Source organism: Ornithorhynchus anatinus, chromosome 18 (assembly GCF_004115215.2).
Source record: "Ornithorhynchus anatinus isolate Pmale09 chromosome 18, mOrnAna1.pri.v4, whole genome shotgun sequence".
Taxonomy (NCBI): domain Eukaryota; kingdom Metazoa; phylum Chordata; class Mammalia; order Monotremata; family Ornithorhynchidae; genus Ornithorhynchus; species Ornithorhynchus anatinus.
In genome coordinates, this window is record NC_041745.1 from 41,231,746 (window position 1) to 41,255,743 (window position 23,998).

The 23,998-nt window shown below is 50.1% G+C and overlaps 1 protein-coding gene across 7 annotated transcripts in view; it reads right to left on the minus strand.

Moving 5' to 3' along the window:
* The window catches only part of RAVER2 (ribonucleoprotein, PTB binding 2), a 44,517-nt gene extending 21,195 nt beyond the window's left edge, over positions 1–23,322 (minus strand). For all 7 annotated transcript variants that reach the window (XM_029083437.1, XM_039914614.1, XM_029083440.1 and 4 more), the window contains exons 1-3: positions 23,125–23,322; positions 11,286–11,352; positions 1,961–2,430 (exon numbers count right to left, since the gene is read on the minus strand). In XM_029083437.1, the coding sequence (XP_028939270.1) occupies positions 1,961–2,430; positions 11,286–11,352; positions 23,125–23,322 (735 nt within the window). The remainder of the gene's footprint in view (positions 1–1,960; positions 2,431–11,285; positions 11,353–23,124) is intronic.
* Positions 23,323–23,998: the final 676 nt, after the last annotated feature.

The following is a 23,998-nucleotide window of genomic DNA, read 5'->3' on the forward strand; positions in this document are numbered from 1 at the left end:
GATGGTGTCTCTCCTAAGCGCTTTAATACAGGGCTCTGCACCTAGCAGGAGATCAATACCTACCAGGGACCGACTGATCAAGAGACAATCCAGCCCACACCGGGAAGAACGATTGAGATCGGGGACCCCCCTCTAGTCTGTAAGCTCGTTGTGGACAGGGATTGCGTCTGTTTATTGTTAGATTGTACTCTCCCAGGTGCTTAGTACAGTGCTTTGCACACAGTAAGTTCTCAATAAATACAAATGAACGAATGAACAAACCAACCGCTCTGTCGACTCTTCACCCAGCCTGGAACACAACCCCTCCCCGGCACCTCATCCAAGCGCTTAGTACAGTGCTCTGCACACAGTAAGCGCTCTGTGAATACCACTGATGAGGTGGACGCCGCTTTATTCCACTGGTGATAGAGGTTCACCCAGAGACCAGTAAGCTCCCAAATGACCGGCCACGTCATCACGCGGTAGCTTTAGGATTTCGCTGCGCCCCTCTGGACCGCCCAGTTGGTTTAAGCAGCCACGAGAGGCGAGGTCCAACAATAGCGCCGCGTTTCCAAATGAGCCGCGTTGGCTCCGGTGCTCTCCTCAAGCACTGCTCCTGTATGTGACGCGCTTCAAAGACCGTGGCTGTTATGTCAAGTTGAAATCTAAACCCGCAGTGCAGCGCATTCTCGTCATTAGCACTATTCGGGGCCTATTACAGGCAAAGCAGCAGATTGGGTGCTTAGGGACTTCACTGAAGGATTTATTGAGAGATAGCAGGCCCTAGTGGGAACAGCATGAGATGGAGTCAGAAGGCCTGGGACAAGTCAGCTTCCCTGGGACTCAGTTTCCTCACCTGGAAAACGGAGACAGACACGCCCGCTCTTCCTACCTCTTGAACTGTGAACAGCATGTGGGACTGGGACTAAGTCCCATCTACCATGCCCGCATTTAGTACAGTGCTTGGCACCTATTACACGCCTGAACTATACTACAGGTAATAATTAAGCATAGGACATAGTCCTTGCCTTTGAGAAACTTACGGTCTCACAGAAGACGAGCTCCAATAAGAAAACCAACACATACAATTACTATTCTTATATTCTTTAACTCCAGTTTCCCATTTTGACTCGTGCTTCTACAGATTCCCCTCCCCATGTCCCATTTCTTGGCGCTCCCTTCACAGAGAATTACCAGGACCATGGGAAGTGCCCAGCTTTTTTATGGCCATTAGCTTTGACCTGTGAGAAATTTAGAGCAAACCTGCCCCAACACTCTCTGCTCCTGGGGGGCCTAGCACCTAATGGCTTTCTAGAAGCTGGGTGTCTTGTTCTCATTTGCTGTTCACATTGGTAGGCTGCCTTTCATTGGAAAAAAGCGAAAAGGAGTTCCAGAGTTTTCAGGAGGCAGAAATCCCAGATAATTGCTCGAAAACCAAAGACGTGGGCAGGGGAAATACACACACACTGGAGAAAATGGAGATGATTTTGCTTTTCTATCAAAATCATCATACTTTTCCATTCAGATCCATTCCTTTGGGAACTTTCATGGATTCGAGAAAACTGCACTCTGTTTGTTTTTGGTATTTGTTGAGCGCTTACGTGTGCCAGGCACTGTTCTAAATGCTGGGGTAGATACAAGCTGATCAGGCTGGACAATCTTAATCTCCATTTTACAGATGAGGGAACCGAGGCACAGAGAAGCAAAGTGACCGACCCAAGGTCACAGAGCAGACAAGTGACAGTGAAAACGACTTCCAGGCCCTTGCTGTATCCACTAGACCACGTTGCCTTTTAACCAACGTTTATCCTTCGCTTACACAGCAATGGAACTGATTTTCAGGTGCGTATTAAGTTGGGTTGCGGGTGGAGGGAGGATGTAGCACGGTGACATTAACATGGGCATTAATAGTGTGACCCCGCCAGGCGCCCCCTCATCTTTCGACGATATTTTTTACAGCTAGAATCTCGGAGGCACATACCTGACAAAACACAGGGTTATGGACACGGGAGAAGAGTCGCACAAGCTCGTCGGAGTCAGAAAAGTCACTGGGGAGCTTATCGACACAGAGGCACTTGGAATGAATGAGATCGGGAGTCAGCTGATTAACATCCATCCACTGTGCAAAGAGATTGCCCGCTCTCAATTCTTTCCCCATGAGTTCCACTCTAGCCTTGGCCGCCGAGTCCTTTTTCATATATTCCACAAAGCCATAGCCTTTGGACTGACCAGTCACTTCGCTGTAGACCAAAAAACATCTCTCGATGTTCCCATAGGCACGGAGGAGCTCTTCGAACTCCTGTAAGGTGAGGGAGGCGGGCAGGTTGGTAACGCAGAGCAGAGCGTCTGTGGGTTGGAACTGGACCACGATGTCTTTTCCCCGCAGAGAATGTTGGTGGAACGTCCGAATTGCACTTTGGGCTTGTTCGCCATTCAGTAAGGTAACAAACGCTGAAAGAGAGTACAACGAGTCACGCGGGCAAGCAGCAGCATGGCCTAATGGAAAGAGCCCGGGCTTGGGAGTCAGAGGTCGTGGATTCTAATCCCGTCTCCACCACTTATCAGCTGTGTGACTTTGGGCCGGTCACTGCACTTCTCTGTGCCAGTTCCCTCACCTGTAAAATGAGGATTAAGTCTGTGGGCCCCACGTGGGACAACCTGATTACCTTGGATCTACCCCAGCGCTTAGAACAGAGCTTGGCACATAGTAAGAGCTTAACAAATGCCATCATTATTATTACTCTCTATAAATTACATGTACAAATTTATATACTCTATAAATTATATATACATCTATTATATATAGCTATGTACAATCTATAGCTATATAATACATATATAACATTATTATGATTATTACTAAGTTTCGTCGAGTCATTTCTGATTCATAGCAACCTATGGACATCCCGTTCTCGGCCATAACCCACAACCTTTCTAACAGTTCTTCCATTATAGTTGTTATGGTCTCTATCCATCTAGCTGCCGGTCTGCTTCTTCCATGTTTTCCCTGGACTTTTCCTAGCATTAGTGTCTTCTCCAGAGACACAGTCCTCCTGACTGTGTGTTCAAAATATGCTCATCCAAGTCGAGTCATTTGGCCTTCCAAAGACCACTTTGGTTTAATTTGCTCTAAAATCCATCTGTTCGTCTTTCGGGCAGTCCATGGTATTAGCGAAAGCCTTTTCCAACACATTTCAAAGGAATCGATGTTCTTTTTATCCTGTTTTTTTCCACTCTCCAGCTTTCAGATCCATACACTGTCACTGGAAACACATATAACTTATAGCTATATATAACAGATGTGTATACATAATTTAGAGAGAATTATAAATTAAAATGAACAGGTTTCCGTGAGGCTGTGAATGCATAAGAGTCGAGGTGGCGGTGTGAAGTTATGACCTAGGAAGAAGAGTAAATCACGGAAGACCTCCTGGAGGAGGGCGATTTTTGAAGATGGGGAGAGCTGTGGTCTGGCGGATTTGAAGGAGAAGGGAATTCCAGGCAGGAGGATGGGGGTAAATAAGAGCTCGGAGGTGAGAGAGAATGGCGGGGAGATGATTGGCTTGGGAGGAATCAAGGGGGCGAGCTCAGGTATAATGGGAGAAGGGAGCTGAGAAGTACGAGGGAAAAGGCTGAGCGACTGCCTTTAAAGCCAAATTTTCCCCTTTAGATTGGACAAAATGGCATTTTGATTGCTTAAAGACACCTGTAAGATCTTTTTTTCCGGTTTAAAATGCTTCCCAGAGTCACGGAAACCACTCCTCCACTGCCTGAAACCAGTTTAAATCCGAGAAAATGAGTAGCTCCCAGTAAGAAAGATGAGCATTATATATCCAAGAGATTAAACTAAATCTCTTGCTTCCTCTCCATTTAAGCAGGTTCCTTAACTGCCCTCGGGGTAGAAAGAGGGCCTTTTGTCCTCAACTTTTCAAATTTGTCTCCGTTTTCATCTTTATTAGGTCAGAAGCTACCGCGCACAGAGTATGCATCTTTCTAGGGTTCAAAAAGATCAGCTCAGGCATTATATAAAAATGGATTAGTCATCGCAGAGTATCTGTTTGGTGTCCTGGCATTTACTGCTTGAAATAGACTGTCTTTCCAGTTGCCTTCTCGAAGCTTACAATCTCAAACACAATCCATCCTTTCATAAAAGAGTAGCAACTGGCATAAAACCCCTTCTTTTAATCTATATTGATCTTAAAATCATAACTCCTCCAGGAAGCCTTCTCTTACCTCTTTTCCACCCCAGCCCTAGTCTCACCTTCCCTTCGGCATCCCCTGGCAACTTGGATCTGACCCCTTAAGCACTTTGAGACTCACTCCACTCTAGCCCCGTGACACCCTTCTATTTTTCTGCTTCCTCTCGCTGCAATTAATTTTAATCTCTCTCTCCCACACCAGACTGTGAGCTCCTTGAAGGCCAGGACTGTGCCTACCAAATCTACTGTACTGTACTTTCCCATGTACTTTCCATGTAAAAACATACAATAATCAATCGTCTGTATTTACTGAGCACTTATTTGCGTTCAGGGCACTGTCCTAAGCGCTTGGGAGAGTACACACAATGTAACAGACACATTCCCTGCCCACAGTGATCTTACAGTCTAGAGGGGGAAACAGATGTTAATAGAAATCAAATATGGCTATAAACATACACGATGTGGGGGTGGTGAATAAAGGGTGGCACAGAAGGGATTGGGGAAAAGAGGAAATGAGGATTTAGGAAAGGCCACAGTAAGCAATCAATAAATGCCATGGACTGATTGATTTCCCAGCAGAAACAGGAGGTGGCCGATCTGATCATCGTGTGTCTTTTTCAGTGCTCATCACGGAGCCTTTTTTAAAATGGTATTTGTTAAGTGCTTACTATGTGCTAGGCACTGTTCTAAGCACTGGGGTATACAAGATAATCAGGTTGGACAAAGTCCCCTGTCCCCTTAGCACTCCCAATCTTAAACCCCACTTTACAGGTGAGGTAACTGGGGAACAGAGAAGTGAAGTGACTTGCCCCAGGTCACACAGTGGAGAAGCGCTTAATACAGGGCAAAATTTCTGTACACAGCAGTCCCTTGGTATTTAAAAATAAGGCACTTGGTGAAATTCCCCCGCAGCTGTGTGTGGCATTGAAAAGGCCACAGCGCAAAACCTGTGGTCTCGGCTCTGTCACGTGGGGCCTTGGTAGTTTCGGGTGCTGTTTCCGCTTTCGCCCGTCTCCCGGACCTTACGGAGCCTGTGCTCAGAGTTGCTCCTTTCTGTTCCTGCTGGCTCTCTGGCAGAAGCAGTGTGGCCTAGTGGATTGAGCACGGACCTGTGAGTCAGAAGGACCTCCCTTCTAATACTGGCTCTGCCACTTGTCTCGCTGCGGGACCTCGGACAAGTCACTTCACTTCTCTAGGCCTCAGTTACCTCACCTGCAAAATGGGGGTTAAGATCGTGAGCCCTATCTGGGACAGGGGCTGCGTCCAACCCCATCTGCTTGTATCCACCCCAGCGTTATGTACCCCAGTACATAGTAAGCACTTAACAAATATCACAGTTATTATTATTATTATTTCTGGTAAATAAGAGTCCTTCTTCACTTTCTCTAGCTAATAGCTCCTTCTCGGTGGCAAGCCAAGGAGTGAAATTTAGGACTGAGTTAGCCACCAGAAAGGGATTCCTTCCTCCCCATATATTAACCTGCAGCAACTACAACAATCGATTCCACTGTCACGGCGGCAAAATCATCTTCCTGTAATGCTTGGTTTGGTACAGCGGGGGTTGGATGCGTTTCTTAATATTATCCTGAACAACTGGACAAGCAACTGAACTACACTTGCAATACCAGACAAGGTAGGAAACATTTCTTCCAATCGACATGGTAAAAACGATCTGCCCCGGGGAGGAGAGCTGTCACACCTTTAGACAGTGAACTCTGAGAGGAATTTTGCTCTGAGATGCAAATGACTCCTCCCCAAATCCTGCAACCGAGTGGGCACCTTTCACTGCCCTCTTACCGGTGCTTCTTCCAGGGACGAAACACAGTCGGGTGAGCCCCCTGCTGCCCCGAAACCTACCTTCCCGATCGCTCCTATTTCACTAGGATCCCTTCCTGACATTCAACTCCAGAGAGCTCTGGTTGCAAGATTCCAGTTTACAACTGTAAACGTCTTTTATCCCCCTTCCCTCCCGGGCATCTGTTCTCGCTAAGGCGGAGCTCGGGGCCTGAAGGGTAAGGGAACACCGCTCAGCGGCAGAAAGGTGAACGTTTCCTTTTATTCAATCTTTTATAACCGGGAGCTCCAATTTTCTAAAGAGGTTTCATAAATAAAACATCAACCTATGACGAAGGATTCTGGCAGCGGATGAGCCTCCGGAGCGGCTGGGCTGCAGCGAATGTCGGCGGCCTGCCCTGTGGGGCCCTGGCCCGACTGCCTCCATTTCCCTGCCTCAGAGTGGAGCTAAGGCCCAGCCCAATCCCAGATGGTTTTACATGCCCCGTCTCTGACAATTACCCTCCTCACCTTCAAAGCCTTATCGAAGGCCCATCTCCTCCAGGAAGCCTTCCCTGACTCAGCCCCTCTTTTCCACCTCCCATTCCTTTCTGCGTCACCCTTTGTTCTTTCCCCTCCCGGTCCCCACAGCACTTACGTACAAATCTGTAACTTAATTATTTATATTAATGTCTGTCTCCCCACCACACCCTTAGACTGTAAATTCGCTGTGGGCAGGGAATGTGTCTGATGATTGTCGTATCGTATTCTCCCAAGTGTTTAATACAGTGCTCAGCACATAGTAAGCGCTGAAAAAAACTGATTGAATGAAGGAATGAGGGAATGAGCCCTGTATTAAGCGCTTGGGAGAGTACAATATAACAATAAGCAGACACAATCCCTACCCACAACAGGTTTGCAGTCTAAAGTCAATGAGTTTACAGTGTAAAGGCGAGCCTAAAGTCTAAAGAGCAGCAGGAGGCGGACGAGGAAGGGGGCAGAGGTCAGCTGGGGCCTGCTGCAGGGAGCGCTCCACGGACCCGGAGATTTTATCTGTGGGCGCACATGTTGCTCCACAAATACTGGTGTGGAACCAAGCCAAAGGTTGGACTTTCAGGGACTACTGTTTGGCCTATCAGCTTTCTGCAGAGCAGAGTGCACTGAGAATAATGTACAATGAAGTGTAGCAGTGAAAAGGTAGAGAGAGTTCCTGGAAGAAATCACTCAAAGATGAAATCTCAAGAAGAATAATTCAACAGACCTTCTGGCTTTTACACTGGTATTTTGGCAGAGGAGTTATTTCTTTTTTCTCCCTGATATATTATTTTCCAATCCCCTCACTCCCCGGGAACAGCCCTCTCTTCTCATCACCTCTCTACTGTAAAGCGTTTCGTTACCAAATCACAAAAGCAACGGAGCAGAGAAGCAGCACGGTCCCGGGAGTCGGAGGACCTGACTTCTAATTCTGGTTCCGTCACCTGACTGCTGTGTGGCCTTAGGCTAGGCACTTAACTTCTCTGTGCCTCAGTTTCCTCAACTATAAAATGGGTATTCAATACCTGTTCTCCATCCTGCTTAGACTGTGAGCTCCATGTGGGACAGGGACTGTGACGAATCTGGTCGATTTGTCTCTTCTCCGGGGCTTAGGACAGTGCTTGACACCTAGTAAGTTCTAATACCTTAATAGTAATAATAATAATAATAATAAGCAAAACAAAGAGAAATATATAAGGCCTGGGCATCAGAAGGACCTGGGTTCTAATACTGGCTTTGCCACGTCTGCTGTGTGACCTTGGGCAAATCACTTCACTTCATTCATTCAATAGTATTTATTGAGCGCTTACTATGTGCAGAGCACTGTACTAAGCGCTTGGGATGAACAAGTCGGCAACAGATAGAGACAGGGCACTTCTCAGGGCCTCAGTTACCTCACCTGTAACATCGGGATTAAGACTGTGAGCCCCATGTGGGACAGGGTCTGCTTCCAACCTGATGAACCTGTATCTAACCCAGTGCCTAGAAGAGCGCTTGGCACATAGTAAGCGCTTAACAAGAACCATAGCAACAACTATTATTATAAACAGTTCTGCAATAAAATATCCTTGCAATCTGTGTCTTGACTAGACTGGAGCTAAGGAATTAGGGAATGCTTTTCCAACCAGAACTTCTTTGGGTCTGGGTCACTTCAAGTTGTCTTTAATGTGGGGATTCAAAGAACGCAACCCTCGGACTATCGGCTCAAGGGGGAGTATTTATGAAGGGCCTACTGGGAACCGAAGACTGAACTTGCTGCTTGGGTAGCTATGATAGCATTAAAAGACGAGATCCTCGAGGAGGCTAACCCAAAATGAGAGCGAGGAGGGAAGAGAGGAATGAAAGATGACTACGTGGATGGTGTAAGTGCTTGAAACCTCAAATACGTGAATCGATATGTTCAGAAGTCCTCTCCTTGGCTAGCAGCGCATAAGTGCTGAGATGGTAGCTGACAGGATCTGACGAGGGGAGGAGAAAAATGAGTCAGGGGAAGTCTCCCAGGGGAAGGAAGATGCCAAGAGGAGTCTGAAGATGGGAGAGCCGTGGATTGGCAGATTTGAATTGCAAGGGATTTCCAGGAAGGTGTGAGCTAGGAGACGCAAGAACGAGACAGGGTGAGCGGATTTAGCTTGCGAGAAGCGATGAGTGGGAACTGGGGTGTGAGAGGTGGAGAAAGTGGCCAAGCAAAAGGAAGAGGGCTATTGGAGTTCCTCCCTCCCATCTCCACAGCACATATGTATATATTTATATATATCTGTAATTTATTTATTCATTTATATTAATGTCTGCCTCTCCTCCAAAGACTGAGAACTCGTTGTGGGCAGGAATGTCCGTTTGTTGTTATACTGTACTCTCCCAAACGCTTCGTACACAGCTTTGCACACAGCAAGCGCTTGATAAATATGATTTAATGAATGAAAGCCTTAACATCAGTGGATAAGAGTTTCTGCTTGTTGATGAGAGGACTGAGAAGCTGCCAGAGGGTTTTGAGATGTGGGGAGGTGTGTGCCCTATGTGCAGTAGTAACACTATTTACTGAGTGTCCACTGGGTGAACGGCACTGTACTAAATGCCCAGGTTTGAACTGTTAAAGGAGCACCAAAGCCTGAAAACAAGTCAAATTTGAACTCTGAGCCCTTTGTGGGACAGGGACTGTGCCTAAACTGATAAACTTGTATCTACCCCAGCACTTAGAACAGTGCTTGTTCCACAGTAAGCGCTTCACAAATATCATAAAAAAATCCAGAAAAAAAAAGTAGTTGAAAGGTATCTCAGGTATCCTCAGTGTTCACTGTTGGGGGTGTGCAGGAAACCGTCCACATAGTCATCTTTCATTCCTCCCTTCCCTCCTAGCTCTCATTTTGGGTTAGTCTCCTCGAGGATCTCGTCTTTTAATGCCATCATACTTTCCCAAGCAGCAAGGTCTTCGGTTCCCAGTAGGCGCTTAATAAATAATCCCCCTTGAGCCGATAGTCCAAGGGTTGTGTTCTTTGTGCTGGGGTGGATACAAGCAAATTGGGTTGGACACAGTCCCCATCTCACGTGGGGCTCAGGGTCTCAATCCCCATTTTCCAGATGAGGGAACTGAGGCCCAGAGAAGTGAAGCGACGTGCCCTAGGGCACAAAGCAGACAAGTGGCTATGCCGGGATTAGGAAAAGAAGAGCGTTCAGGTCAGCAAAAACATTTCCATGTGCCTGTTTCTGGGATACCAGAGGTGGGTTGCTCCATTCCTGCCGGGAGACAATCAGCCAATCAATCCGCATTTACTGAGAGCTTACTGTATGCAGAGCACTGTACTAAGCGCTAGGGAGAGTCCATTACAATACCCTTGGTAGACCCTTTCCCTGACCATGAGTTTACAGTCTAGAGGGGGAAACCGGCTAGGTGCGGGGACCCGGGACGCTACCTCAAATCTTCACTTGGGCCAACTGGTGGCCCAGAGCCACTCGGGGAGGGAGGCCAGAGCTCCCCGCTGTTTCGGCCAGTGATCCTAAATTAGAGTGAACACGTTTGGAAAGGAGGGAGGTAGGGACATCCAAATCTGAGAGGAGGAGCCCAAAGGCCTCTCAGTTCAAATCCGCGGGTTGAGGGAAAATGGTGGACACCTTTCGGGTGTAGGTCAGCCATCCTGTCAGATGAGAGACGCTCAGGAGCTCCCTACCCCAAATCATGGAAAAACATTCGCGCCTTTCTTGATTGCTCCCTCTTTTCCCCCCGACTCACTCTCCCTTCTGCGGCCTCTATGCCCTTTAGTCTGTAACCTTTGAACATCTGAAATGAGCCCCATCCCCACTGCACTTTCATTCAGTCGTATTTATTGATTACTTACTGTGTGCAGGGCACTGTACTAAGCACTTGCTCCTTCATTCATCCTCCCTCCCATCCCCACGGCACAGATGCATATATTTGTAATTTTTAATTATTTACTTACTGATTGGTATTAATGTCAATGTCCCTCTCTAGACTGTGAGCTCGTTGTGGGCAGCAATGTGTCTGTCTGCTGTTACGCTGTACTCTCCCAAGCACTTAGTACAACACTTTGCAAACAGTAAATGCTAAATAAATTCAATCGACTGAACAAATGCTATACACGCATCTTTAAATTATATTATAAATTACCTCCATTCATTCAATCGGATTTACTGAGTGCTTACTGTGTGCAGAGCTTGGGAGACTACGAGTACAATACAACAATAAACAGACACATTTCCCGCTCACAACAATTATTTATATTAATGTCTTTCCCTCTCTAGACAGCAAGCTCATTATGGGCAGGCAATAGTCCGCTAATTCTGCTGTACTTCCCCAGGTGCTTAGGACAGTGCTCAGCACATAGTGAGCGCTCCATAAATACCAATGGTTGATGTCTTGAACGTTCATTTTCAAGGATTAATCGGTCCAACTTCAATTTCTCTTGGGTGTTTCAAGAACTCAAGCACCTCCTTCAAGAGGCCTTTCCAGACTAAGCCCCCGCTTTCCTCTTCTCCTTCTGCATCGCCCTGATTTGCTCCCTTTGTTCTTCCCCGCTCCCAGCCCCACTGTACTTATGTACAGAACTGTCATTTACTTATTTGGATTGATGTCTGTCTCCCCGTCTCTAGATTGTGAGCTCTTAGTGGGCAGGGAATGTGTAGTGTACTTTCCCAAATGCTTAGTACAGTGCTTTGCACATGGTAAGCGCTCAATAAATACGACTGGATGAACGAATTTCAGGGAAAGGCACTTGCTCTATATAATCAGAACTGGAAAAAAAGGAAGGACCGAACCATTCAGAGTGCAGGAATGTCGAAAAGTCTCACCTGTTCTTTTGTTCCTGTCCACATAGCAGTACTTCAGTTCGTAGTCTTTTAACAACTCGTGAACCTCCTGGAAGAAACAAATTGACCGATGCTTTATAGAGCGAACTGCGGCTGAGCATCTTCAAGGGATGCGGCTGAAATCTTTGGAGAACTAGAACGTTGCTCTACGGGAAACCATCAACATTCATTTTGCAAAAGCAACAGAAGGCTCGGCTTTCCGAGGTTTCTGGTCCCAGATGGGAGACTCGTGTACAGCCGCTACCTTCCTTCGCCACTGTGGCTGACAGATACCGAGCCCTCCCCCAGGGGCCCGTTTCTGGGGCTTCACAGAAGAAACAGTTCCACGTCACTTGGCTCCCGGCTTCTCCTGCTGTGCCACCTGGAAAACGGTGCCAGCTAAGCCCCCGGATGAGCCTGCCTGAGCTACGGACAATGGGCCGCAATGTCGTCTCAGTGTCCCGGGGAGGGAAAGCTAAAAATGGGAGAGAACAGAAAGAGAATGATAATAGGAACCTGAAAGGACGGGCAGGTCGAGACCGACAGAGATATAGGCCACGTAGGACGGAGGTGGAAGGGGACGTTTGCTCTCCCTACGAGTCAATGTCAAGATGGAGGAAGTGCGAAAGAATCGAATGCTGAAGGGAATATTTAATGCTCCGTTTTAGATACGGAAGACAGCGAGAAGCAGCGTGGTCTAGTGGACAGAGCAGGGGTCAGGGAGTCAGAAGGACCCGGGTTATAATCTCGACTCTGCCACTTGTCTGCTGTGAGATCACTTAACTTCTTTTTGCCTCAATCCCCTCATCTATAAAATGGGGAATAAGCCTATAAGGCCCAAGTCGGGCATGGACTGTGCCCTGTCTGATTACTTTGTCTCTACCCCAGGGCTTACTACACTGCCTGACACAATCTAAGCGCTTAACAAGTACCATAAAAAAAAAAGTGAAAGTAACTGTGCCTCCCTCTCAAGCTCACCACCCGCTTCCCTGCCCACTTTCAAAGCCTGCCCAAAGGACCCTTTCTCCAGAAATAACTTTGGCTTCCACAGTCCTGATTATCCCATCAACCACTGGAGTGTCTGTAGGTATAGCTGTTCAATTATCGCATTTATTTCTTCCTTTGTTGCTTTATCTCTGCTTTGATCACTTGTTCTCGGTGACTTTATGTTTGTTCCTTCTGTACATATACGACTGGTGTCGGACTCTGCTCAAATCAGATAAACCCATCTGACCCCACTAGCACTTAGGGGGTTATTTATATCCACCCCCAGCACTTTTCTGTTTATTCAGTTGTACATTCAAATGTTATCTTGATTACTCTATTTGTTAATATTGTTCTGTCTCCTCCAAAGGAATATAAGCTCCCTCTGAGCAGGGAAGTTCACTGTGGGCAGTGTCTACAGCTCTGACACATTGTCCTCTTTGAAGTGCTCAGTATAGTGTTCTGTACACAGTAAGCGCCCAATAGATACGATTGATTTATTGGAATGTCACACGTGTCGGCTCTAGGTTGTACGTGCCTTGTGGGCAGGGAACAAGTCCACCCACTCTGTTGTTTTGAACTCTCCCAAGCATTTAGTACGGTGCTCCGCACACAGTAAGCGTTGCTGTATGACCTTGGGCAAGTCGCTTAACTTCTCTGTGCTTCGGTTTCCTCATCTGTAAAATGGGGATTAAACTGTGAGTCCCATACGAGACACGGATCGTGTCCAACCTGAGTAGCCTGTAACTACCCTAGCACTTAGGACCATGTCTGGCACGTGGCGAGTGCTTAGCAAATAAACTATGACAACGTACAACTCAGCCCGCACGCTTCGCTCTTCTAATGCTAACCTTCTCACTGTACTTCGATGCCATCTATCTCACCACCGCCCTCTTGCCCACGTCCTTTCTCTGACCTGGAATGCCAACCCTCTCCAAACCCGACAATTTCTCACCGCCCCCTTCAAAGCTTTATTGAAGACACAACTCCCTCAAGAGGCCTTCCCTAAGTGCTCTCTTCTTTTTCTTCCACTCCCTTCTGCATCACGCTGACTTGGTCCCTTTATTCATCCCCAGCCCCACAGCACTCATGTCCACATCTGTCATTTTCTTTATTTCTATGAATATCGGTCTCCCCCTCTAGACTGTAAGCTCATCGTGGGCAGGGAATGTGCCTGCTTTATTGTACTCTCTCCGGCACTTAGTGCAGCGTTCTGCACACCGTAAGGGTTCAATAAATATGACTGACATAAAAAAATGAAAGAAATATCATGGCTTGATTGAGGAATCAGTTTTCTACGTCCAGTGGGTGCTTCATAAACACTACTCCTATTAACTGTGGGGAGCGTTTTTGCCTTCACCTGCAAGGCTGAGACAGCGAGCCCATCATTGGGCAGGGATTGTCTCTGTTGCCGAATTGTACATTCCAAGCGCTTCGTACAGTGCTCTGCACGTAGTAAGCGCTCAATAAATACTACTGAATGAATGAATTTGGACATCAGTTCTCCGCAAAGTCCTGAGCATTACGTTTCCCACAGAATGATTTATTTAAATGAAAGCATTAGATAATACATGCCACGGCACTTCCGTCAACCCTGAATAGGTTTTTGTCTCCTAAGTCCCTCCTTTGGTTTGCGAGGACCAATGATTTTTCTGAGGGATCAGGAAAGCGTGAGGTGGGAAAACCTTCACATTCCGCAGATCTGCCGATTCTGTTCCACTGGCATGAGGTAGCGGGATCAGTGGTTCCATGGGGGTGGATTAAGGGGTGTGCTTCTGGTGCCACAGAAATCCCAGGCTCTTATTTCCCCGGTTAACAGCTGTCCAATGCCACGTGAATAAAATATGAGACTGCTCTTTCTACATGATCAGAGATCTCTGAGCAGACGAAGTGACGACGGTGGCTAACTCTGCCTGTTAAAAGAACAACACATCCAAGGGCTTGCGTGTTGGGGGCGATGCTACACCACCTGGAAATTTTAAATTTCGAAGCAAGCCGGGGACCGGCTGCGGCCCGTTAACCTCGATCAGTCAATCAATGGCATATTTAATTGAGCGCTTACCGGGTGCAGGGCCCCGCGGTCAGCGCTTGGAAAAGGAAAACACAAGAGAACTGGTCCCCTTTTCCCTCTGCTCCTCCACCTCTCCCTTCCCATCCCCACAGCACTGTACTCGTCCGCTCAACTGTATATATTTTCGTTACCCTATTTATTTTGTTAATGAATTGTACATCGCCTCGATTCTATTTAGTTGCCATCGGTTTTTACGAGATGCTCTTCCCCTCGACTCTATTTATTGCCATCGTTCTCGTCTGTCCGTCTCCCCCGATTAGACCGTAAGCCCGTCAAACGGCAGGGACCGTCTCTATCTGTTGCCGACTTGTTCATCCCGAGCGCTTAGTACAGTGCTCTGCACATAGTAAGCGCTCAATAAATACTATTGAATGAATGAATGAATGGTGGGCGTGATCCCTTCCCACAAGGAGCTTGGAGTCTAGACGGGGAGATGGACATGAACTACTGCTACAGGAAATGGCAAATTGTTAGGATAAGTGCTGAGGAGTTGGGGTGACTATCAGGTGCTTAAGGGGGACACGGCCAAGTGGCTAGGCAACGTAGAGGGCAGGGTCAGGTGCTGCCCATCAACTCTGGCACCTGTCAGTGATCAACTTTGTTATATCATGCCTATTTCTGACCTACTTGACAAGATATACAACCTCGGTTCAAGGACCGTATTCGGTTTTATTAGGTGATGGGTAACTAAGCCGGCATGTGATAAGATTGAGGATGTTCCCGTTCGGCTTGAACAAATAATCCGCAAATTGCTCAGCTGCTAGAACCAGTCAAGACAAATAATGCCGTCAGAGGTGCACAAGGAGGAGGAAACGGTGTGAGCAGGTGACCCCTACGCCCAGCTGACTCACAGGGTTGGGAGTTAATTGGGGAAGCCCATAGGAGGAGGTGGGATTTTAGGAGGGCTCTGAACACAATGTGCGTTGCTTTCCGTTTCCCCTCCGAAAATAGCGCAGGTTTGGGCAGGGATGGTTGGGTTAGCAACACGACCAGGCATTCCCTTTACCCGGAGATCCTTTAAACTCTCTCACATTATTCCTTCCGCAAATGCTCAGAATGTAAGCTCGTTGTCAGCAGGGAATGCGTCTGTACTCTCCCCAGTGCTCTTCGTACAGTGCTCTGCGTAAAGCACTCGATAAATACGATTTGACTGGCAGGGTAAGCGCTCAATCAATACCGTTGCTGAACTGCATCTAAGCTTCTCACTGTGCCTCGATCTCGGCTACGTCGATGCCGACCCCTGGCTCACATCCTGCCTCTTGCCTAGAATGCCCTCCCTCCTCATATCTGACTATTATTCTCCCCGCTTTCAAAGCCTTATTGAAGGCCCGTCTCCTCCAAGAGGCCTTCCCCTCAGTCCCCCTCTCCTCTTCTCCAACTCGCTTCCGCGTCACCCTGACTTGCTCCCTTTGTTTTCTCCCGGCCCCTAGCCCCACAGCACTTGTGTAACATATCTGTAATTTATTTATATGGTCTGTCTCCCCCCGCCCCCGAAGACTTTAAGTTCATTATGGGCAGGGAATGTGTCTGTTCAGTGTTTTACAACAATAAAAGAATGCAGTGCTCTGCATACAGTGAGTGCTCAATAAATATGGTTGAAAGAATGAATGAATAAAAGGGTGGGAGAGCGGAGAGGATACCCTGCTCCCCCAAATCCAGGTCGCTATTATTTATTATTTTTACTACACTGTGAACGCTAGCATGTGCTCGGCACTGTTTGAGAAGTTCCGGCCGACGGTGACTGAAGCCTTGTTTTTGCCAACTCCCTCCCTCGGCCCGGAATTTTGTAGCGGCTCTTCTGGAGATAGCTCTCCATCCGAGGTCGGGACACCGAAACCCATCGGGACAAAACTTGCCATCTGTTTCTCTGAGGCCCACAAGCCCACTACGGCTTCCATGGTACTTGTTGCAATCTCGGACACAGAGGCCCAACCAACTGGACAGGGTTCAGTCTGCAACATAACTTCTAATTTCTCCAGGACGGACAGGAAACCATCCCAATTGGGACCGTGAGGTGGGAGGAGGGCCGCCGGGGCTATCCTCTTTGAATATGTCCAGATTAAAGACTTCACATGAAGAGGACGACGTTTTCACGCTGCTGAAATGAATCTGCTCGGAACTCTGGCTGAACTGCTTCACAAAAAGCAAAATGAGCCAAGTATGTAAACAGGTTCCAGAGAGTCGTTCCCTTATTGCTATAAAAGGAGCTAGAGGAGCCGCGGGGGTAACGGGGAGAAAGGGGAGGTTTCAGTGGCGAAATTCAATAACAGAAACGTCGAGCATTTTGATTCCCCGCTTTCTCGCCGTCACGGCCCTGGGCTAAGCACTGGGTGGATACGAGTCTCCCTTCCTCAAAAGCACCCCGATTCTTGCCTCCGCTCCAGCCAAACTCTAATCGTCTTCGGACTTCTCCAGCGGTGACGAGCACATAGCTGGGTGGCTCCTTCTTCCGCCCGGTTCTGCGGATCAGCCTCGCTCCTCCTCCTCGTCCCCCCGAGCGCTTCCGAGCAGGGCTGTGGAGACCCAGATTGGGCCCCTCAGCCTATTTTCTCTCCAAAGCCTACCGTAGCTAAGACCCACACCCCCTCGCCCCCATACACCCGATCGTTAAAACTGGGCGCCGAAGCGAGGCCGAGGCACGTGCCACGGTTTCCGCGGTGCACAGAACCACCTCGTACGATAAACATCCCTACAGAAAGCTCCCCGGTTGAACTCTGAACAACCGCTACTGGGCAGCACTACCGGCCGGTGACGCGATGAGAGACAGAGAGTGGAAGGCGACATAGAGGGAGCCGGCCCGCCCTTCGGGAGGCGGTCGGAGAGCGTGCCGGGGAGTGGGGTAGATGGTTCCGGCCCGACGGGAAGTTCTGCGGAGCCGGAGCGCCGCTGACAGGTACTGCCACGCTGGGCTCCTGGAGCAGTCCCATTAGCCTCGTTTCCGGCCTGCGCTCGCCACGAAGGGCAAGGCGGCATCACGGATGGTGACGGGATGGGGTCGGCCCGTTTTTCATTCCGTTCCAAGTCGTGAATTTTGCAAGAGGGGATGAGTGGGTGAGTGCAGATAACAGTCCCAGAAAGACTGGAATACAGCGCACCACATCTCAGGCCTTCGTTTTGGTGTCGGTGAGTGGTGCAGACAGGACACCCTTCATTTATCAAATCCCCCGCTTAGCCAGATTGCTCCTGGTTGACTCGGATCATTTCTGGCTCCGGGCCCGGGGCGGTGGATGGCGGGCCCAGGCCAGGCGGCTTCCTTGGGGACACAAGATTTTAGCCCCTGGCCCAGATGGCGAGGGTTGGGTCTCTGGGCGGAGGGAAAAGCAGCCAGGGTCTCCGGTAGCCTGAGCTTTCTGGCTGCTGTGGCAGAGGAGCCCTTTGGCCATGAGTCGGGGACAAGGGCCGGCCCAGGGACCCGGCCCCTTCCTCTCTAAACCAGTGGTATTCACTGAGCACTTACTATATGTACCGCACACTGTTCTAAGCGCTTGGAAGGGTACGATCCAAGAGAAGCAGCAGACACGTTCCCTGCCCATAACGAGCTGACGGTCTCCAGGGGGAGACAGTATGAATAATCCATAATAAATAATTTTAAGATATCTACCTAAGTGATGTGGGGTGAACAGCAGATGTCCGGAGGTCGCAGATCCGCCTGCGGAGACGACGCGGAAGGGAGAGCGAGCGGGGAAAAAGAGGGCTTAATCGGAGCGGGCCTCTTGGAGAAGATGTGACTTTAATTGTGCTCTGAGGGTGGAGAGAGTGGTGGTCTGACCTCTCAAGTAATCAGGAGGGAGGAAGAGGGATGAGGTACGGAGTGGGGGGCACCTACAGACCTGGAGGGTGAGGCGACGGCAGGTCTCTCTACCTCTTTTACCCCCTCTGCTCTTAACGCAGCACCAAGGAACCCTCCAATTAGAACCTATTTACACTGCCAGTTCCTTGTGGGCAGGGAACGTGTCTCTCAACTCCGTTATACTGTACTCTCTGAAGTACTTAGTCCAGTGCTCTGAACCTAGTAAGCGCTCCATAAATGCCACTAATTGAGTGATTGATATTTAAATTTATCCAAGTATGATCCCCTCCTAGATCACGACCGATCCTGGTACACGAGGCAGAAAAACCACTTGGGTAGGACAGACTAAAAAATAATTAAGAAACGTGGAAACCAAAGAAATGGATTTAGATATGAAGCCTCAGAAGAAGAAACAAAACAGAAAGCATCGAACTCAACCCAGTTTCTGTAGGCCCATATTGCCAGGACACCCACGAAATGTTAAATCTTCGGGGAAAACTTGAGCCTTCCCGAGTTTATAGACACGTACTGATGCGGGGTTTCTGATCATTCCGTTCAATAAATGAAATAGGGAAAAAGCAGAAAGGTTTTCCACCACAGTTCTTCAAAGAGATCAATGGAGTGTGAGTTGTTTTGAGAGCTATAGCACAATTTATTTATGAGACTTGACACCCACCCTGGAAAAGCGCCTTACTATTAAAAATGAAATACCTTTAGTCTGCTTCTAATCACGGCAACTGTAAAACTGTGAAACCTGCTCTACATCTTGATTAGAGCAGAAATAAGATCACGAGATTAAGATTAATTTCAAATAATGTTTAGTGAAGATGGTGTCCAAGGTACAAAGGGATTTATCCACTACCTAATTTTCGGGGATCCCGATAAAGCCCTCCGATGTATTATCAAAACGAAAGGGTAATTTTTTTCCCCACAAATAAGCTCACTAAAAATCACAAATACACACACACACCCCCCTAAAGTTCTCCTCAGAGAGCTGCATATAGAAACAATTAATTAAAATAAAGCTTACTGTAGGCAATTTCCTTTAACAGAGCAGATACCATTAAAGGTAAAATGTACCATTTAAGTCACAACCACTTAATATGGTTAGATTTATCAAATGGCCAGTTTTGCCTATGGAAGCAAAAGTGAGCAACATGAAATTCAACCAAAGGCTGGTGCCCTTTATGTCTATGACCGAACTGTCAATTTGTCGCTGGACTATTTTCTTAACCTTTCCAAATAAACATGGAAAACCGTAAACAGAAAATCTCCTGGGATAAGTATAATTTGGTTCTTCTGGAAGCCCAGCTTGGAAGCCACTGAGACTACTAAAACTATGTAGTTTCAGGGTAACTATGCCCTGAGATTTGCAGAGACATACCGAAGACCTAATGCACTGCCCTCAGGGTATTAGGATCCATAAATATCTTTTAACGGAGATTCTACAGGAGTCAGGCAAAAGGGAATGTCTTATGAACTCTGCCAGTCTTTCTCCAAAGACCGCTAGATCTGGCACATATTTTTCTGCTCCACACTGGAAGGGGAGAGAGGAAAGGCACCCACCTTTGGGGAAGCAGGGGCACACACTAGCTACACGACACTCTGGCCATCTAGACTCACCCTGAAAGATCAAGGAATAAGCAGACAAAAAGACACCGAATCTCCCGGAAGGAGGAAAGATAGGTTCCCGCTGCCCAATTCCTTCTTCTACCTTTCCTTCCCCTCTCTCTCTGCCAAAAAGCACAAGAATGTCAGGGAAGGTTAAAATCAGGGCTTCTCCCTTATCCCTGAATTGCTGGATGGCCGGATTTACAATGCCCCTGGAATGGATTTCAAATTGTGTCTCCATTTGTCTCTCTTATCGGATTAGAGGTTGGGGGGCTGAAACCCCATCTTTTATTTCTCAGGTACGATCCCCAGGCTTTTAGGACGTGGCTTGGCCCAAAATAGGGACTCGCTCGGTACCATTGACACGGAATGCTCTGCTGAGCAGTTCCTTTTCTTGTTCTCGGCAGGTGATTGGACTGAAAAACCTCAGAGGGAACGGACACAAAGTACCTCGCCCGAGACCTTCGGAGCCACCGAGCCGACCTCTCTGTTAACGCCATCTGGGGAGGGCTGCGAGAGTGAATACCGAGAAGCAAGATACGGGGGGAGGAGAGGGTTCGGCCCTTTCAATATTTAGCTCCATTAGTTTACTAACTGACCAATTCCCCCACCTCGTCATTCACGCCCACGGCTCTGGGAGGTCCCTAAAAAAAGAATGAATCTCGAGGAGACCGAGAAAGGCTCAGACATTTATGGGTCACAGACTGGACAGTCGAGAAGGTTGGGGGGCAGGGGGGCGGGATTCGGTCTCTCTGGCCAAAAGGACCTTAAGCCCGGATCTGGCCGGGGCCACTGTTGGTTTTGGAGGCTGCAGGAGCCTCGCCAGGGAACCGGAGGAGGGAATTCATTCTTCTTTCCTTGGAAGGAGGCTGCGGCATCGCTTACGGAGAGGGAACAGCGCTGAAAGTTGGAACTTGGAGGGGCTGGGGGGGGGGGGGCCTCATCCTCCACCTTGGGAAACTGAGGCTGGGGGGGAAGGCGGTCTCCCTGAGCCCCCTCCAGAGTCAGACAAAGATGCACCCGAATGGACAGAGCCTGCACCTCCAATGATAATAATAATAATAATAATTGTGGTATTTGTTAAGCGATTACCACGTGTCTGGCACTGTATTGAACGCTGGGGTAGATACAAGGTAATTGGGCCGGACACGGCCTCTGTCCCACATGGGGCTCAGTGTCTTAATCCTCATTTTACAGCTGAGGTAACTGAGGCACAGAGCAGGGAAGGGATTTGCTCAAGGTCAACCAGCAGACAAGTGGAGGATCCAGGATTAGAACCCAGGACGTTCTGACTCCCAAGCCCGGGCTGTATCTGCTAGCCGATTTCAGGCTCTCCTCCACTTCTTCACCCCCAAAGGATACTGAGAAAGCTGGAGGAGAAAGGTACTGAGAGGTGGGAGGGCAGGAGGAGAGAAGGGAAGGACCTTAGCCACAATGACAACTCTCCCCATCTTCAAAGTCCCCTGAATGCCCCACCTCCATCAAGAGGTGCCCTGATTAATTATTTGCTATCAACCAATGGTATTTACTGAGCATCTACTATGTGCAGAGCCCTGTGCTAAGTGCTTAGTGGGTCCCACTAGTGCTTCCGCTATTTAGGAATTTTTTTTTGTCTGATTTCCCCCGTTAAATTACAAGCAACTTGTGGACAGGGAACAGGGGCCTTACGTCGGTTGGACTCTCCCAAGTGATTAGTGGAGTGTGTAGTACTCTGTACGGGCTCAATAAATAACCCATTGATAATTGCTTATCCCTACACTCCGCCATTCCCCCGATGTGTAAATCTGATGCTTGTTTCTCACTCTAGACTGTCAGCTCCTTCATTCATGCATTCAATCGTCTTTACTGAGCGCTAACTGTGTGCAGAGCACTGTACTAAGCGCTTGCAAAGTACAATTCAGTGAGAGAGAGACCATCCCTGCCCACCACGGGTTCATGGTCTAGATAAGGGAGGAGGATGTGGGAGCGAGTAAGGGGGGAGGGAGAGAGAAGAAGGGAGGGAGGGGGGGAGAGAAGAAGGGAGGGAGGGGGAGAGAAAAGAAGGGAGGGAGGGGGAGAGAAAAGAAGGGAGGGAGGGGGAGAGAAAAGAAGGGAGGGAGGGGGAGAGAGAAGAAGGAAGGGAGGGGGAGAGAGAAGAAGGGAGGAAGGGGGAGAGAGAAGAAGGGAGGAGGGGGGAGAGAGAAGAAGGGAGGAGGGGGGAGAGAGAAGAAGGGAGGAGGGGGGAGAGAGAAGAAGGGGGAGAGAAAAGAAGGGAGGGAGGGGAGAGAAAAGAAGGGAGGAAGGGGGAGAGAAAAGAAGGAAAGGGGAGAGAAAAGAAGGGAGGAAGGGGGAGAGAAAAGAAGGGAGGGAGGGGGAGAGAAAAGAAGGGAGGGAGGGGGAGAGAAAAGAAGGGAGGAAGGGGAGAGAAAAGAAGGAAGGGAGGGGGAGAGAAAAGAAGGGAGGAAGGGGGAGAAAAGAAGGGAGGAAAGGGGAGAGAAAAGAAGGGAGGAAAGGGGAGAGAAAAGAAGGAAAGGGGAGAGAAAAGAAGGAAAGGGGAGAGAAAAGAAGGAAGGGGGAGAGAAAAGAAGGAAGGAACGGGGAGAGAAAAGAAGGGAGGGAGAGAAAAGAAGGGAGGAGGGGGGAGAGAAAAGAAGGGGGAGAGAGACGGGAGGAAGGGGGAGAGAGGAAGGGGAAAGGGGAGAAAGTGTGAAGGGGGGAAAGGCGAGAGTGTAAGGAGAAGAAGGGAGAGTGGCTGAGGGGGAAGGAGGGAGAGGGTTCGGGGAAGGGGGGAGAGGCAAAGGGGCAGAGAGAGTGAGGGGAAAGCAGGGAGAAGGGAAGGGGAAGGGGGAGACGGTGTGAGGGGGAAGAGGGAAGAGTGTGAGGGGGGAAAAAGGGCAGAGTGTGAGCAGGAGGAGAAGAAAGGAGAGTGTGGGAGGGGGAAGAAGGAAGAGGGTGCGAAAGGAAAGGGGGGAGGGGGAAGGGGGAAGGGGGAAGGGGAAGGAGGAGAGCGTGAGAGGCAGAAAGCTGAGGAGGAAGGGGGGACAAACTGTGGGAGGGGGACAAGAGTGTGACGGGGAAGGGGGCAGAATCTCAGGGGAAGAGAGTTTGGGGGAGGAGGGGGAGAGGGAAAAAGTGTGAGGGCCGAAGGGGGGAAGCATGGAAGGGGAAGGGGAGAGTGTGGGAGAAAGTGGGAGGGGGAAAGAAGGGAGACGGCTGCCAGGCGAAGAGGAGGGTGGACGGGGTGGGGTTGGGGGCGGGGCGGGGCGGCCGTTGTCCCTCAGGCGCCTCGAGGAGCCCCCACCGGCCCGGGGCCCAAACCGTCCCCGCCCCGTCGGCGCGAGACACCCCCCCCCCCCCCACAGAGGGGGACCAGGTGCGCCCCCCCCCCGCCCCGGCGCCGCGCCCACCTGGCTGTGGCAGTCCCGCGGCAGGTTTTTGAGCAGGATCTTCCTCCTGTTGCTGAGCTCCCGCCGGGTCCGCTGCAGACGCCGGGTCACCTCCTCCTCCTCCTCCTCCTCCTTTTCTTCCTTCTCCTCCTCGTTCCCCAGCGTCGCGGAGCCCGAGCGCTCCCCCGAAACGACTCCCGCCGCCGCCGCCGCCGCCATCTTCCCGCGCCCCCCGCCGCCCGGTCGGAGGAGCACGGGGGGAGGGGGCGGGGCCGGGAGGGAGGACGGGGGCCAATGGGGAGGGGAGAGCGCCGGGGCGGAGCCAATGGGGGAAGGGGGAGCGGGCGGGGGGCGGGGCCACGGAGGGCGGGGCCAATGGGGGAGGGGAGAACGCAGGGGGCGGAGCCAATGGGGAAGGGGAGCGGGCGGGGGGCGGGGCCACGAAGGGCGGGGCCGAGGGGGGAGGGGAGCGGGCGGGGCCAAGGGGGGGGCGGAGCCTGGTGGCGAGGGGAGAGAGCAGGGGCGGGGCCAGCAGGGGAGATGAAAGGGGCGGGGCCACGAGGGGCGGAGCCAATGAGGAAGAGGAGAGGGCGGGGGGCGGGGCCAAGAGGGCGGAGTCTGGTGGGGAGGGAGAGAGCAGGGGCGGGGCCAGGAGGGGGGAGAGTAAGGGGGCGGGGCCAGGAGGGGCGGAGCCAATGGGGAAGGGAGAGGGCGGGGGCGGGGCCAAGAGGGGGCGGGGCCCGGAGGGGAGATGGAGCGTGTAGGGGGCGGAGTCAAGAGGGCGGGGCCAGGAGAGGGCGGGGCTAGGAAGGGTGAGAGGAAAGGGGGCGGGGCCACGAGGGGGAGGGGGAGCAGGGGGCGGAGTCTGGAGGGGGCGGAGTCTGGGGCGGGGGCG